At 39.5% G+C, this 14,813-nt stretch overlaps 4 protein-coding genes, 1 non-coding gene and 1 pseudogene across 5 annotated transcripts; 2 read left to right on the forward strand and 4 right to left on the reverse strand.

The window, feature by feature from the left end:
* Positions 1 to 401: 401 nt before the first annotated feature.
* LOC125474169 lies at positions 402 to 3,253 on the reverse strand. Its single transcript, XM_048577611.1, has 2 exons — positions 2,751 to 3,253; positions 402 to 850 (listed from the first exon to the last, which is right to left on the reverse strand). Exons 1-2 carry the CDS (start codon positions 2,953 to 2,955, stop codon positions 624 to 626), a joined length of 432 nt encoding a protein of 143 aa, XP_048433568.1. The 5' UTR covers positions 2,956 to 3,253; the 3' UTR covers positions 402 to 623.
* LOC125474257 lies at positions 1,462 to 2,068 on the forward strand. Its single transcript, XM_048577731.1, has one exon. It carries the CDS (start codon positions 1,713 to 1,715, stop codon positions 1,917 to 1,919), a length of 207 nt encoding a protein of 68 aa, XP_048433688.1. The 5' UTR covers positions 1,462 to 1,712; the 3' UTR covers positions 1,920 to 2,068.
* Positions 3,254 to 4,690: 1,437 nt separating the features above from the next.
* TRNAS-UGA lies at positions 4,691 to 4,772 on the reverse strand. Its single transcript has one exon. It is a non-coding gene; the product is annotated as a tRNA-Ser (tRNA).
* Positions 4,773 to 6,424: 1,652 nt separating this feature from the next.
* LOC125474258 (protein NUCLEAR FUSION DEFECTIVE 4) lies at positions 6,425 to 9,342 on the forward strand. The gene is made up of 3 exons (XM_048577732.1): positions 6,425 to 7,020; positions 7,440 to 8,371; positions 8,471 to 9,342. The coding sequence occupies exons 1-3, from the start codon at positions 6,685 to 6,687 to the stop codon at positions 8,988 to 8,990; spliced, it is 1,788 nt and encodes a 595-aa protein (XP_048433689.1). The 5' UTR covers positions 6,425 to 6,684; the 3' UTR covers positions 8,991 to 9,342.
* Positions 9,343 to 9,347: 5 nt separating this feature from the next.
* LOC125474259 lies at positions 9,348 to 10,976 on the reverse strand (annotated as a pseudogene).
* Positions 10,977 to 12,369: 1,393 nt separating this feature from the next.
* LOC125474260 (peroxidase 55-like) lies at positions 12,370 to 13,703 on the reverse strand. The gene is made up of 3 exons (XM_048577733.1): positions 13,407 to 13,703; positions 13,134 to 13,319; positions 12,370 to 13,056 (listed from the first exon to the last, which is right to left on the reverse strand). The coding sequence occupies exons 1-3, from the start codon at positions 13,686 to 13,688 to the stop codon at positions 12,481 to 12,483; spliced, it is 1,044 nt and encodes a 347-aa protein (XP_048433690.1). The 5' UTR covers positions 13,689 to 13,703; the 3' UTR covers positions 12,370 to 12,480.
* Between the last annotated feature and the right edge of the window lie 1,110 nt (positions 13,704 to 14,813).

Raw genomic sequence — 14,813 nt, forward strand, 5'->3', positions numbered from 1 at the left:
AAGCATGCGCAAACGTCCTAAGGGGGAAAGTTCTAGATAAGAACCTACCGTATCTATCTGCGCAATGTGAAGCTTAACAAAATGAATCCCCTAAGCGTCAACAGATCCGACTCTGGAATTTTGCATATCAACGACTAGCAAACGGATTTTTGACACCAATAAGCCTAGACATTCATAGCCTTCTAAACGAGTAGCTATTCAAATTCCGAACACCACTCTAGATGTCTCATTCAAAGTTCGAGCGATATTCTAATCTAATCTAATTAACCTAATCCACTGGCAGAAAGATTCTAATCCAACTTGGCTACAATCAAGTAAACAAGTTCAGACCACTATTCTACAACATTTAACAAATAAAAGAACAGTAATTAAATTGCACCTTAATTAGTTGGTAGACAGAATTTAATTTAAAAAAAGGGGTTTCTCATATCTCAGATCAGAGCAGAATTCATAAGCAAGCAGCTGCATCTTCTTCTTCAAGTCAGAAAACAGATTTGTGCTTTACATTTATATGGAGCTCAAAAGAAAATTGTACAAATACTAAGTTACAACAAGCCAGCCCAGAAGAGAGACAGACCAACATACATATGAGATCCAAAGCGGCGGAGGGTAGCGGTACCGGATCAACCGGTATAGATGTGGACGTGGACGGCCAGGATGAGAATGGCGTACAGAGCGAAGAAGATGAGAGTATGGACAGCTATGGCCTTGCCGTTGGTCTTCATGTGCGCAAACTCCACCTGCTTGCTGTTTCCCGGTAAAGCGAAGAGCAGCCCCGGTTGCAGCAGGATGAACAGCACCACCCCTATCAGTATTGGGCCCCAGTCCGCCATTGTTGCGTCCTCAAAAAATCAGTTTTCAGATCAAATGCTGGATTTTCGGATTTGGGTTTTTTAGCTGGGGGTTAAAGTTGCCAGCTTTCGGTTGCTGTGACGAAATGGAGGAATTGGGGATGAATTGCTTTGCGTATTTTATTAGGGTTTTTGAGTGAGCGAGAGTGACACTTGGGATTCGGAATTTGGGAAACGATTTTGTAATTTTGTGATTGTAATTTTCAAGCAACCATGGCGAGCAGTGGAGACAAGGAAGCTACTAGCCCACTGGCTACTGATGAAGGTTCGATTCTCTGCTTTGGGTTACAGAGTAGATTTGTGCAATCTGGACCCACCATCCACTAGTTCAAAGCTTTTATTTTTTTAATTATTCTTTACATCTTTGACAAATCCTTAGCGGACATTGAAATGTGGTTGTAAAACTTCGAGCTTTTTAGACGATAAAACTTTGAGTGCGTCGAGAACACGGTTTAGATAAAGTAATTGTCCACTCAAAATTTAAAAGGTGTGATTGAGAGAATGGTGGATGAGATTGGAATGCAGGGACATGGTTTCGATGAAATATTTTTGTACTAGTAATAATCATAAAGATGAGATGATCTGCTGTATTCTAGAATTTCCTCTAATCAAACATCTCATTTCTACTTAAACAATTTAACAACTGCAACAACAAAGCAGTTAAAATTCAAATAAAAAGGCTAATTAAAGTGGAATAAATATGTTCTTTCTAGCTTTAAGGGATTCTTATTCCCCTCTTTCAAGGGCATAAATCCAAATTATAAAGCATCTAAAGCTCCTTTTTTTTTATACACTTTTGCTACATTCTTCCCCTCCTCCTCCTCCTCCCTTATTCTTCTGCTGTGACATCTTGTTTTGACAATGAAAAATTGGGCAGCTCCGCTGATAGCATCCGCGCTATTTGCGTTTCTGTCGCCAGGATTGGTGTTTCAGATGCCCGGCAGGGAACGTCCCTTCGAACTCATGAACATGAAAACGAGCATCGCATCGATATTGTTGCACGCCGTGATCTATGGTTTGCTCATCATTCTGTTTCTCGTTATTCTTGACATTCACATCTATGCTTAGGATCCAAGAAATGTTGTGGTTTTGGCACACCAGCTGAAGGGTGGAGTTAATTCTGTAGTTTTACTTGCTTTTATTTACTATTTTCTATTTACCATTTTACCTTCCTGAATTCTGCTATGTGAAATGAAGAACTCATACCAATCTTTCTATTTTTCAAGGGTCTTTATGCTTTCATTTACCTTCCATAATCTGCATAAATGTAATTATTTCATGATGAAATATCGCTAACAAGGATCTCAGCAATAAACATGATCTTAGACATGTAACGGAGAGATCAGCATATTATTTCACATTTTTTCCGTTTAATTAATTTTGTTTAGTTGGTTAATCAATTTAGAAGTTCCCCAGTTAAAGCCTTAGCTAGGAACTCACCTAGAAGGAACATGGAGGCTAATTAATTAAGCTCGTTGCTTTAATTCTTAGAAACTTCGGTTAATTCTACGCTAAATATTCGCATAATTCTCGGCTCAGCTACTGATTAAGCTAGCGTGTTTTGATGACCTATCCACAGATTCTGAATCACATGTCGTTAAATGGTTATAAAACAGAAAATTATACGAATTATTTGACCATCTGTACTGATGTTTCTTGTTAAAATCCAGCACCCAGCAAACCTAAAAATCAACGGCACAAACAATGTAGACGGAGAGAAATCTTTACCTTCACTACTTGACTATCATTTAACAATGAACACGATCCTAACGAGCAATTTAAATCTCCGAAACGAAGGAAGGAAAATCCAAACATTAGTACAAGATCAAATCCAGATGCAGAGACAAACAAGCAAATTAAGGGATAATACACTGGTGCAACCAAGTGATAATTAAGAGCCAAAATACATGTGGACACCAATGGCTAATAAGAAGATGCAAATGAGAGCAAAGTAGATTATGGAATGAACCAGTATGGACACTCCACTCGTCTGAAAGTTTCCGAACTCCACAAACCGGCTCTTTCCCGGCATCTGAATCAGCAGTCCTGGTGTCAACAGTACAAACAAAAGCACTGCTATGAAAACCGGCCCCCAATCCGACATCTTCTTCCTTCGATATGTCACGCGCTTGATCGCTTGACCTCTCCCAAAACTTAAGAAATGTGTGTTAGCTGTGATCTGATTGTGATTTGCTGGTATAATGAGTGGGATAAGGATTGTTTGGTAATGGTACGAGGGAAAGAAAGATGAAAGGTATGCATGATTATAAAGTTGAGCATTTGGGAGGAAGAGACAAGGGATTGATGACTAGGGAGAAAAGGTTAAGTGTAAGGTTAGAGTATCAAGCTATTCCAATTTCCACATTCACAACAACCATAGCGTGGCTCAATGGTTGGAAATGAATTCCTGATCCGAATTTTACGCGACGCGTTCTGGGTTCAATTTTCCGACCCTAAAATTAAAAAATTAAAAAAAAAAAAATCCACATTCACATTTTCTAGTACTTTGGTAGTTTACACCTCACATCACGTGCATCCTAATTAAAGGAAGCTTCCCGCATGACAACAAAACCCTACAAGAATGCTACTCAACTGTACTTTTGCCGTAGATGCTGATACCCACAATTTACAGAAAATACATATCTTACTATTATGTATTTATATCTCTTGTGTCATGTAATCATAGCGATGAATTCTTAATTATACAGTCAGTAGCATTTAAGAATCTCTCATTAGTTTAACCCGACTTCTGATGTCAGTGTTTTTTAAGAACCATTAGAAATTGAGATAATAAGATTGATGGTAGGGAGCTTTCTTGTCACTGAGGCATTATGTATAAAAATAGTTGTTTTCCTATTCCTTTTCTGAAATCCTATTAAGTATTGGCCCCCTTTCTTTCAACCAAATTTGATTCTGGTGAAGCATTTGGATCTCAAAGACACTTTTCAATTGCTTAAGAGATCAATTTGGTATTTAACAAAAAGACCTTTGTTGCCTTGTGGCCGGGTTTTACCGGCCAGTCACATACGGATATATAATTGGAATACCGGCAAAGATCAATCTGCTTCAACCGAAGTATCCCGAGTTCAAATTTTTGGTGACTTAGATCAACTGGAGGGGTTAAAATGACCAACTCTAGTTAATCGAGTGAGCCTAAGTTCAAATTTCCCTCCCCACAAGGTCTTGAGTTCGATTTTTCCTGACTATATTGCTTGCATCCAAATATTACCCAACAAAGACCAAAATCTTTATAGGTAAATAGTAAATACCATATACTCCGTTGTCTAAGATTATCTACTATCTTTAGAGCATCTTTAAAGGAGATGTCAAAATTGCTACATAGGCATACAACACTAAAAAATGGCAACAAACTCTCTCCAAACGAGCCTTCAATTTCTTAGGTGGCGCTGAGTCATTTGAAGGCAAAGCCCTTTACTGTCAAATTTGACAGTAAATGTCAAATTTATGAAATGAGATTTTAAGAAATTAATATAATATATAATAAATGTTGTTGTATTTTTTAAATATTTGATTGGTTGCTTTAATCATTGGACTCCACAAAAGATAAAAAAATTTATTAAATGACATTATTATTTGACATATCGGATGGAGCAAAATATTGTACAAAATGTCAAATTACCACATAAGCTATCAACTATCATTTTGATGTTTAAAAATTTAACATCTCCTTTAGAGGCGTTCTTAATTTTGTATTAATAAACGAAAAAAATAGACTATTAGCTCAAATGAGCCCAAAGATGCAAAGCCAACAAACCCAACTGGACAAATGGATGTGGGCCGAGCCCAAATAATAAAATATGTATAATGAAAAAGAAAATCGTCGACAGCAGGGTTCGAACCTGCGCGGGCGAAGCCCAACAGATTTCAAGTCTGTCTCCTTAACCACTCGGACATATCGACATTCTTGTTATGAAGTGCCTGGATGTATTTCTTACCTCATCTTTCTTTTATTAAACATCTTTTTTGGTTTTTTGATAGTTTTATTTGTTTATAAAAATTACAAAGTAAAAAAATCCATGAGCACGCACAAGCCACAATTAAATTTGAAATTAATTTAGATTATTTTTTACTTTTATAATATCCACTATAAAGTTAGTTTCACGAAAAATATGACGAAAAACATAAATTTTCAAAATAAAAATTCACACGTTAAATATCATTGATTAAGAGAATCTCATACCATGGTGGGCCTCTCTACCCCACCCACAATGGTCTACCCCGACTCACATGTGGGTGGCACTGAATAATCAAGACAAGTTGAGTGGTGTGGAGGTGGTGCTGATATTGGAGCTGTATGCAGTGAGGTATGGCTTGCAGATGGCTCAGCAGCAAGGCTCCCAACAGGTCGTGGTAGAGAGTGACTACATGAAGGCCATTGCAACTCTCAATCAGACTCATTCAGACTCATCAACGATTAGTATGATAGCGGACAATGTACTGCAGCTAGCATCCACTTTCCCTATGGTGAGGTTTATTCATGTCTCTCGCTTATGTAATGGTGTTGCACACCGGCTTGCGAAGTTTGCTTTGTTTAGTAGCAATAATTTAGTTTGGTTTGAGGAGCCTCCTATTCTTATTCAGGAGCTTCTATTCCAAGACATATGTAACTCTTCATGAGTTTGATTAATGAATACATTGCTTCCAATTCAATAAAAAAAAAAAAAGAGAGAGAGAGAATCTCATACCCAAAATTAATATTATCAATGAAGATTTTAGAATCTTGTTCACTCTCTTACTTCTAAAGTTATTTACTAATATGAAATACCGTCATAAAAGATAACTACCTTTCAGCCACTATAACATTGTATCTAAGTGATTCCTTACACCCATATACATCGGAACTCCGCATAAACTTTAAAGCAAACCATCAAGCTAAGCTTGAACAAAAGAGTTCATGAGGGTTGAATGTAATGAGATGATTCTTCTGACATGTAGTCATGTGATCATTATTCGAAGATGCGACTCTGCTCGTTCATTTTGGATTGATACCAATGAGAAAGACAACTACTTAATAAGAAGATATCGAAAAATATTATTTTCTAATTATTTCAGGATTAGTATATTAGTATATTACTAGTCATGATCAAGCAAAATATTAACTGGGGTCCTTACATAAGGACATGAGTTCTTTTCGTATCCATGTATCATAATCCATTAAATTCATGTATCCGGATCATTGAAATTTAATCAAACGGCTATAAACAATGACTTATTTTAAAAGTTATAATAACTTTAACCGTTTGATCAAATTTCAATGGTTTGAATATATGAATTTAATGGATTAAGATACATGGATCCGAATCCCCAGATCCATGTCCCTTACATAATTATTGAGGAAACGACATAATTCATCAAGTGGAAGAATAAAGAGCAGACCACATGGTCCATGTCGTTTTCCTTTTCCATTTTTTTATAAGCTAGTCCACCGACCGCATGTTACGCAGCACTTCCTTATGCAACAAATGCTAAAACGACAACCTACTTCATCGCAAAAGGCTGCACTTTGTTTGGTTATCGTTATTCTTAATTTTCTCAAAATTCGCTGGTACGGGTATCCACGAACCAATGAAAGATCGACAGATCGACAAATTTTCAGTCACATGGACAAATTTAAATTAATATAAAAACCTGTCACTGAGTGTCCCAGACCAGCACAGCACCATCAGCCGCCCCCAGCCTACTACCGTCACCGGAATACATATCTTCTTCTTCTTCCTCCTCCTAATCTTCTCATAAATTGTGAATAAATAAAAACCCAACAAAAAAAATCATCTCTTTAACTGAAAATCATCGAAAATATCACTTTTCTGTGATGGGTCGGGTGCAGGAGAAGCTGCGGTCCTTCTTCAGCAACCGATGGCTGGTTTTCGTGGCGGCAATGTGGGTGCAGTCCTGTGCGGGAATCGGCTACTTGTTCGGGAGCATATCGCCGGTGATCAAGAGCTCCATGGACTACAATCAGCGGCAGATTTCGCGGCTGGGGGTGGCTAAAGATCTCGGGGACAGCGTTGGGTTTTTGGCGGGGAGTTTGTGCGAGGTGCTGCCTCTGTGGGCGGCGCTGCTCGTTGGCGCTCTGATGAATTTTGTTGGGTACGGTTGGGTGTGGCTTGTTGTTACTGGTCGAGCTCCTTCGTTGAACTTGTGGGCTGTGAGTATCATATCAAACCAAAGTTCTTTGCTTTTCTTGTATTTCTTTTACTTTAGTTACTTTTTTTTTTATTGCTTGATCGTGTGTTTTGCCGTTGTGGATGGTATTTGGTGATTTTCTCACTCCCTTTTTCTTGTTCTGCACTCTTTGCCCTATTTATGTCTCTTTATTTCCTTTGGTAATCCAATCCAAAGGCTAAAAGAGAGGGAGGAGGGTAGGCGGAGAAAAAGGAGAGTGCGAAAATCACTTCTTTTTGTTCATTTTGCGGATATATACTGATTGAAACTCTGGAAATGGATAGAGTGTTTCTTGGTATATATGGTTTGAGAAGTTGAGTTGATAAGACGGAGTCCTGTTACTTTCTATCATCTTTCTTGCCTTGGTTTAATCTTTAACAAATACAATTTTCAATTTCGCAGATGTGCATTCTTATATTCGTGGGAACAAACGGCGAGACCTTCTTCAACACAGTTGCTCTGGTCTCTTGTGTGCAAAACTTCCCAAAAAGTCGGGGTCCCGTGGTTGGAATACTCAAGGGCTTTGCTGGGTTGAGCGGCGCAATTCTGACTCAGATATATGTGATGATCCATTCCCCAGACCATGCATCTTTGATTTTCATGGTTGCGGTTGGTCCAGCAATGGTGGTTATTGCATTAATGTTTATAGTCAGACCAGTTGGAGGTCACAGACAAGTCCGGCCAACCGATGCCATGAGCTTCACGTTTATTTATAGCCTGTGCCTCCTATTAGCTGCTTATTTGATGGGGGTCATGCTAGTTGAAGATCTAATTGATTTGAGCCACACCGTGATGGTTATATTTACAGCGGTTTTGTTTGTGCTCCTGTTGATTCCCATTGTGATTCCCATTTCGTTGAGCATTTCCTCCGAGGCAAGATCTCTAGAAGAAGAGGCACTCCTACCCGAGCCACAGACACAAGACCGCGGGAAATCTGGGCACGATGCAAATGAGGTAATATTTAGTGAGGTGGAAGACGAGAAGCCTAAGGAAATGGACTTACTTCCAGCATCCGAAAGGCAAAAACGAATTGCTCAATTGCAATCGAAACTATTCCAAGCAGCTGCCGATGGAGCAGTTAGGGTTAAGAGGAGGAGCGGTCCGCATAGAGGGGAGGACTTCACATTGACACAAGCTTTGATCAAAGCTGACTTTTGGCTTATTTTTTTCTCACTTCTCTTGGGTTCTGGATCTGGTTTAACGGTGATTGACAACCTCGGTCAGATGAGCCAGTCTCTCGGGTATGACAATACGCATATATTTGTATCCATGATCAGCATCTGGAACTTTCTTGGTCGGGTTGGTGGCGGTTACTTCTCTGAGATTATTGTGAGGTATGAACTGATTACATTCTCATCTAGAGTTTCTGTAGAAATTATTTAAACTTGGCTTTGTGACTTCTCAATTCTCATACATCGCTATGCATTCGATAGGGACTTTGCTTATCCAAGACCGGTAGCAATGGCTGTGGCACAACTCCTTATGGCAGTTGGGCATATCTTCATTGCTTTCGGATGGCCTGGGGCAATGCACATTGCCACCATCTTGGTTGGACTAGGCTACGGGGCTCATTGGGCGATTGTGCCAGCTGCTGCTTCTGAATTGTTTGGCTTGAAAAAGTTCGGGGCTTTATACAATTTCCTCACAATTGCAAACCCTGCTGGTTCGTTGCTCTTTTCTGGCGTGATTGCTAGCAGTATATACGACTTTGAAGCTGAGAAGCAAGCTCATCAGCACCATCACCCGCACATGAGTCCAGGAACATCAGTTTTCCAAGGCATGCTTCGAATGGACGCACCAAAGTGTGACGGTTCTATATGCTTCTTCTTAACTTCGTTAATCATGTCCGGATTATGCGTTGTTGCCTTTGTTTTAAGCATGATTCTGGTACATCGGACTAAGATTGTATATGCCCACCTGTATGGAAAATCACGTCCAGCTGGGCTTTCATGAGCTGAGGCTTCCATCCAATACATCCTGTATTTTTTTCTGAGTTGCCCTTTTCGAACGACATTGTATTTCTTCCAAATTGTTTGATGTTTCTATACTTTGCCTGAGGTTGTGTAGATTCTTTGTGTGTTTCTGTAACCACATTTCAAGGATGATTTAAGGCAAATATACGCCTCTTCAGAACTCTCGAGGATCAGTGTCCCAATTCAGTGCTATGTTTGGTCATGTAAGGTTGTCTTTTGGAGTATCAGAACGTTGTATTGAATTTTGCCTGTCAATTGACATTGAAATTTTTTGTTTCATGATCAGTTGTGTCCATAAGTTTCCCATTAATTGATAGTAAGATTGTCTCTCATTTTGTTGTTGCCGGTGTTTTGTTTCGTTAGCTTCATATACTTACTTGTTTTGCAAGGATCATATTTACTTCCAGTGATTGAAAAAGATGGCAGATTTTCGTCAAAATAAGGAACAATTACAATTAACAATGAAAAACTTAAATTCCTGAGAAATAAATTCTTCTTCGGAGATTATCGGGTGCTTATTAATCCTACTGATTAGAACCAGTAGGTCATACCATGATGAATATTTCTTGGCTTTCGATGATCGTGAATTGAAGGTGGTGCAGTCTCTCCTGATCTCCCCTTGATTACAAATCTTAACACCGACTCTTTGAAGCTTCCTCATGGCAGCGACGAAGGCTCTGTTGAAGTTACCTGAGTTCTTAGCAAAAAGGACAGTGGGCTGTGATGCAGAGTCGGAGAAAAGAGCCTGATGTGAGCTCAACAACCCTTTCCCGCCAACCAAGTTTTTGTAATAAACATTGTCAAATGTAAATGGGGTGTCAGGGTCCAAGTCACTGATTGCGCCGGGGTCTGCCTCTTTGGAGCAGGTTACCTTCAACCGCTTGGCATAGTCAGGATTTAGAGAAGGGTCGACAGGAGTGGACGATGAGAAGTTGTAGAGGCGGTCTGAGAAGCGATTGCAGTGTGAAACGCCGAGAGTATGAGCTCCGGACAATGCAGTGACATCACTTTGGGAAACATTGTGTTTGGCAAACATGGTATTGAGTTGCAACAAATCAAAGAAAGGTTCTGGCAAGCTCCCAGCAACCTGTGAGGCTTTCGAAATGAGTCCATCACGGCGTCCCAATTCTACGGGGAAGGAAGGGCCTCCTGCCGCCAGAAAATTTGAATGTGGAACATGAGAGAAGTAGTACATTGTCCAGTGGATGTGACAACTCAGTCTCAAGACAACACTTGCAAAGAATACACAATCTCAGGCAACCATAGCTAAAATGTCAGCACAAGAGACGACACCAGGGCATTGTGCTTCCACTGCTTGCTTTGCCTTGCTCACGGTGTCAAACCCGTCTCCTGGTAACGACAGAGTATCAGTGAAGTTCTTCTCTGCATCCCCGTTTGGTGAAGCGATCATGATCGATGCATCGCATCCCTGCCATTGAATATTGCAAAGTTCAAATGAAGTTGGGAACTTTTGACTCTTAACAATTTAAACATGATGCTTGGCTTGCAAGTTTGCAACATTACCTCAACAAAGGAGTCATGGAAAAATAATCGCAGAGTGCCCGCGATTGTGGGAGGCGCTTGGCGTCTCTTTATATCGACTGCCTGCTTCACGATGGATTCAACATTTGGACAACTAGAGCCGTAGAAGTTCTCTGCTACTCTGAATCCCTCCCCTGCAGAATCATCAAAGCAAGGACCAAAACAAACCCTCTCCATGCGGAACCAGATCCACATATCATGAGCCTGCTGAACAGGTGATCCGGCCCTTTGAAATTTGATCTAACGGCTACAATTATTATAAATTTTAGAGGGCTTCTTGTTTGTAGCTATTAGATCAAATATCAATGGGCCGGATCGCATACTCAGCAGGCTAATGATGTGTGGATCCGGAGAGGATCCAATTCCCTCTCCATACCTCCATTTTCTCCCTCTAGCTCTGTTTTTCTCTGGCTCTGTTTCACTTATGAACCTGTTTAAGTGAAATATGGGTAGAGGAACCTTTTTATTGTGATAGAAGATTCAAGGGAGATGACATGGAAAGACAATGACATTTATCTATCCCTATCACAGCATCTTGGAAAAATGGGTAGAGGAAGATGAAGGAAGACTTGATGACATAATTATTAGAAGATGCGAATAACCTACTGATGCTTCGTTAGAAAATGTGACTATAGGACGGATGCTCAAGGTAAAATGAGTAGAGGAAGACTTGGATAGAGACTTTAAGAAATAAAAAAAAAATGTAGCAAAACCTAGCGCATCCTACGATTCATCTAGCTGACTCCACTTAATAAGATAAGACATAATTATTATTGTTGTTATATCATAATGCGTTAATTCAGCACACTCTTAATATGACTGTCACGCTAAGCAGTTCGAACTTTTTGTTTCACACTTGAAGTCATATGTTCATACATTTATTTGATCATTTGATTGAATTAGGTGATATTCATTTTTAGTTCATAAATCATTTATAGTTCATGTTTTGAAATTTTAAACGTGGTGTGGAACGGACACTCTGCCGTTTTAAAAAAGTATTTTATTTTATTTAGTAAATGTGTTAATTTAAATATTAGCAATAGCATGTTACTGTCGTGCCATGCCTGGCATAGTGTATAAGCATACTCTGTAAAAGACCATAAATTTTCTACCAACTCTTAATTATTTACCCTAATTTTAATTTTTAATCATTTCAAAAGTGATTCTCGTCTTTTTTTTTTTTTTTTTTTTTTTGAAAGATAGTGTGGACCGTGGAGGGTGAATCGAAGCTAGGATTATAAACGCATGCATGGGTAAATTCTATGTAACCACTTGAACTAAAGGTTCCTTAAAACATATTACATAAAAGGAACGGAGTTGGCTAGGCCAGCACCTAGCCAAAAAACCAGCCTGGCACCCAGGTTATCCACTCCAGCCTAGCATTTCGACCTGCACCCAACCCAAGCCAAGCAAGAGACCGGCCTAAAGTCTTTAGGGGTGAAATTGCTCTTAATAGGGGCTGGGTTTTGGATTTGGACCGAGTCTTGAGCCGGTTCAGAGCGTAAATTGCAGTTATGCAAGAACCAAATCTTGTCAAAACGGGTCCAATAAAGCCCGACTCTGAATTCGGAACATCCCATAGCCTAAAGGAAGAAGGTGAACTCGTGGCGGCCCTTTGAGGGTAGACCGTTTTTACATGCATAAGTGTGACATTTTATTTTTCGTTATGGGGCGTACAATTGGACATGTAACATAATTAAATTTTGATCGAATTGGTCTCGTCTCATATCTAATTTATTATTAATTGGATTATTGGGTTGCCATCGTTTTCGGATTATCAAATTCAACTTCTTAATCCATAAACATTAACAATTAGATTTAGATTGAATAGATGTAACTTGTTATTAATCGGATTATTGGGTTCGTATTGGATTGAACCGAAATCTGATCTATTGAAAGCTCTACGTACAACGTGGAATCCTGCTATCTCATGAATTGAAGGTGTTGCAGTCTCTCCTGATCTCCCCTTGATTACCAGTCTTGACGCCGACCCTTCCGAGTTTCCTCATGGCGGTGACAAACGCTCCGTTGAAGTTATCTGCGTTGTTAGCGAAATCGAGGACAGTAGACCGAGATGCGGAGTCAGAGAATAGAACCTGGTCTGAACTCAACAACCCTTTCCCGGCAACCAAGTTTCTGTAATAAGCGTTGTCAAATGTGAAGGACGTGTCAGGATCCAAGGGCATGACAATGTTGGGGTCTACCACTTTGGGGCAGGTTGCCATCAACTGCTTGGCGTAGTCAGGATTCAGAGAAGGGTCAACAGGAGAGGACGACGAGAAGTTGTAGAGGCGGTTTGAGAAGCGATTGCAGTGTGAAAAGCCAAGAGTATGTGCTCCAGACAACGCAATGACATCCGTTAGGGAAAGATTGTGTATGGCAAACATGGTGGTGAGTTGGTTGAGATTAAAGGTCGGTTCTGGCAAGTTCCCAGCCACACGGGAAGCTTTCGAGATGAGTCCATCGCGGCGTCCCAATTCCACAGGGAATGAAGGGCCTCCTGCCTGCAGAGAATTTGAATGCAGAACATGAGACACTCTGTTGTGGAACATTAGTCATTGAGTCTAATGACAAGACTTACAAGGACTACACAGTCGCGGGCAGCGACAGCCAGAATATCAGCGCAAGACACGACGCCAGGGCATTGTGCTTCCACTGCTTGCTTTGCCTTGATCACGGTGTCAAACCCGTCTCCTGCTAATGAAAGATTATCGGCAAAATCCTTCTCTGCGTCCCCGTTAGCAATAATGATCGACGCATCGCATCCCTAAATTGATCAAACGATGTTGGGAACTTAGATCACTATTTGGAACATTCTAAACACAATGCTTGGGATGCAAGTTTGCAACATTACCTCAACAAAGCAGTCATGGAAAAATAATCGCAGAGTCGCCGCGAGTGTGATAATCGTTTGATCTCTTTTCCGAGAGACTGCCTGGTTCACTATGGATTCAACATTTGGACAACTAGAGCTGTAGAAGTTTTCTACTAACCGTCCCTCTGATTCCTTCCCCTGCATAAACATCATGACCAACACCACAAACAACCCTCTCCTCCATAACTTCATTTTCTCCTCTCTCTTTCTCTCTCTCTCTCTCTCTCTCTCTCTCTCTCTCTCTCTGCTTGTAATATCCATTGATTTATGATTCTTATTTTATAGTTACAAAAGATAAAGGGGAGTTGAGAGAGACAATGACAGCCCTTCAAACCCTATTTTATCAGAAAATTCTAAAGCTTCCAAATTCCACCACTTTGATTAATGTTTCTAGTGTTTGGTTATTGGTCATTGTCTTGTAGAGCCATCTATGCATCCAAGTAACTTTGTATGTCAAACTTTGTAGCTATGAATATTTCAATGACTATGACTCTTGCATGCTTACACGAATTTGGACACGTGCTCTCATGTGTATGGATAAAACGTTGTTAACTATTTAAGTTGCATATCCGTAAAATTGAAATCATGTTGTCTTTTCTGTATCATAACACGTAAATTAGTAACACAACGTGATCATGCAATTCTCAATACTAAAAGATTCCCCCCCCCCCAACAATTGTTGAACCATGCAAGTCATAAATAAACACACACACACACACACACACAAATACAGGCCTTTTATGCAAAGAGATCCTCATTTTTTGGAAAAAAAAAAAGGGAATTAGGCCTGGGGTTCATTCCACATCGAATTTCAACGATCTGAACCGTCTATTTTGTTAGTTTCGATTCATAGATCATCCTTGCAAAAATTCAATTCAATCTAAAACCATTTGCCTATTTAATTATCAAGATCAAATTTCATTGTTTCTTATATAATAAAGTATTTGTTCATTTTTTTGAACCTAATTGGATGTCTTAAATATTTCCGATTTAGCTAATATTTTGTAAGGATAATTTATGAGGTACAACTTGAAAAATAGACGTTTGGATCATTAAAGTTCGATGTGATGTGGGCCCCACAACTAATCCCCATTTTTATAAAAAAAAATAAAGATCCATTCCCTTAAAAGCTTCCTATATATATATATATATTTATATTTAACGTTATGTGTATGTCTTTGACCATTTGGTTGAGTTGGGTCTCGTTGGCATTAGTTATTTTGGAAGGCAACAACTCCTCTTAGTCACTACTTGCTCCCTTAGTCATTACTTGCTAGCTTGAAATGAAAATGACAATAGGAAGGTGACTTTCATATAAATTAAGTTCGTATTTTCAAATTTTAAAAGTCGTGTAGAAATAAAATTCATCCATATTAAACAAGTGTA

Source organism: the organism of the source record quoted next, unplaced genomic scaffold (genome assembly GCF_019419815.1).
Source record: "Pyrus x bretschneideri cultivar Hongxiangsu unplaced genomic scaffold, Pyrus_bretschneideri_v1 Contig12, whole genome shotgun sequence".
Lineage (NCBI taxonomy): Eukaryota > Viridiplantae > Streptophyta > Magnoliopsida > Rosales > Rosaceae > Pyrus > Pyrus x bretschneideri.

Bases quoted from the DNA above. Each gene is read 5' to 3' on its own strand.
- LOC125474258 (XM_048577732.1), top strand. From the start codon at position 6,685: ATGGGTCGGGTGCAGGAGAAGCTGCGGTCCTTCTTCAGCAACCGATGG. The intron at 7,021-7,439 runs GTGAGTATCATA...TCAATTTCGCAG, and splicing joins CTTCGTTGAACTTGTGGGCT to ATGTGCATTCTTATATTCGT. The intron at 8,372-8,470 runs GTATGAACTGAT...TGCATTCGATAG, and splicing joins TTCTCTGAGATTATTGTGAG to GGACTTTGCTTATCCAAGAC.
- LOC125474169 (XM_048577611.1), bottom strand. From the start codon at position 2,955: ATGTCGGATTGGGGGCCGGTTTTCATAGCAGTGCTTTTGTTTGTACTG. The intron at 851-2,750 runs GCTCTTAATTAT...CTGAAAACTGAT, and splicing joins TGGTGTCCACATGTATTTTG to TTTTTGAGGACGCAACAATG.
- LOC125474260 (XM_048577733.1), bottom strand. From the start codon at position 13,688: ATGGATATTACAAGCAGAGAGAGAGAGAGAGAGAGAGAGAGAGAGAGA. The intron at 13,320-13,406 runs GTAATGTTGCAA...TGATCAATTTAG, and splicing joins TCCATGACTGCTTTGTTGAG to GGATGCGATGCGTCGATCAT. The intron at 13,057-13,133 runs GTAAGTCTTGTC...AATTCTCTGCAG, and splicing joins CCCGCGACTGTGTAGTCCTT to GCAGGAGGCCCTTCATTCCC.
- LOC125474257 (XM_048577731.1), top strand. From the start codon at position 1,713: ATGAAAAATTGGGCAGCTCCGCTGATAGCATCCGCGCTATTTGCGTTT.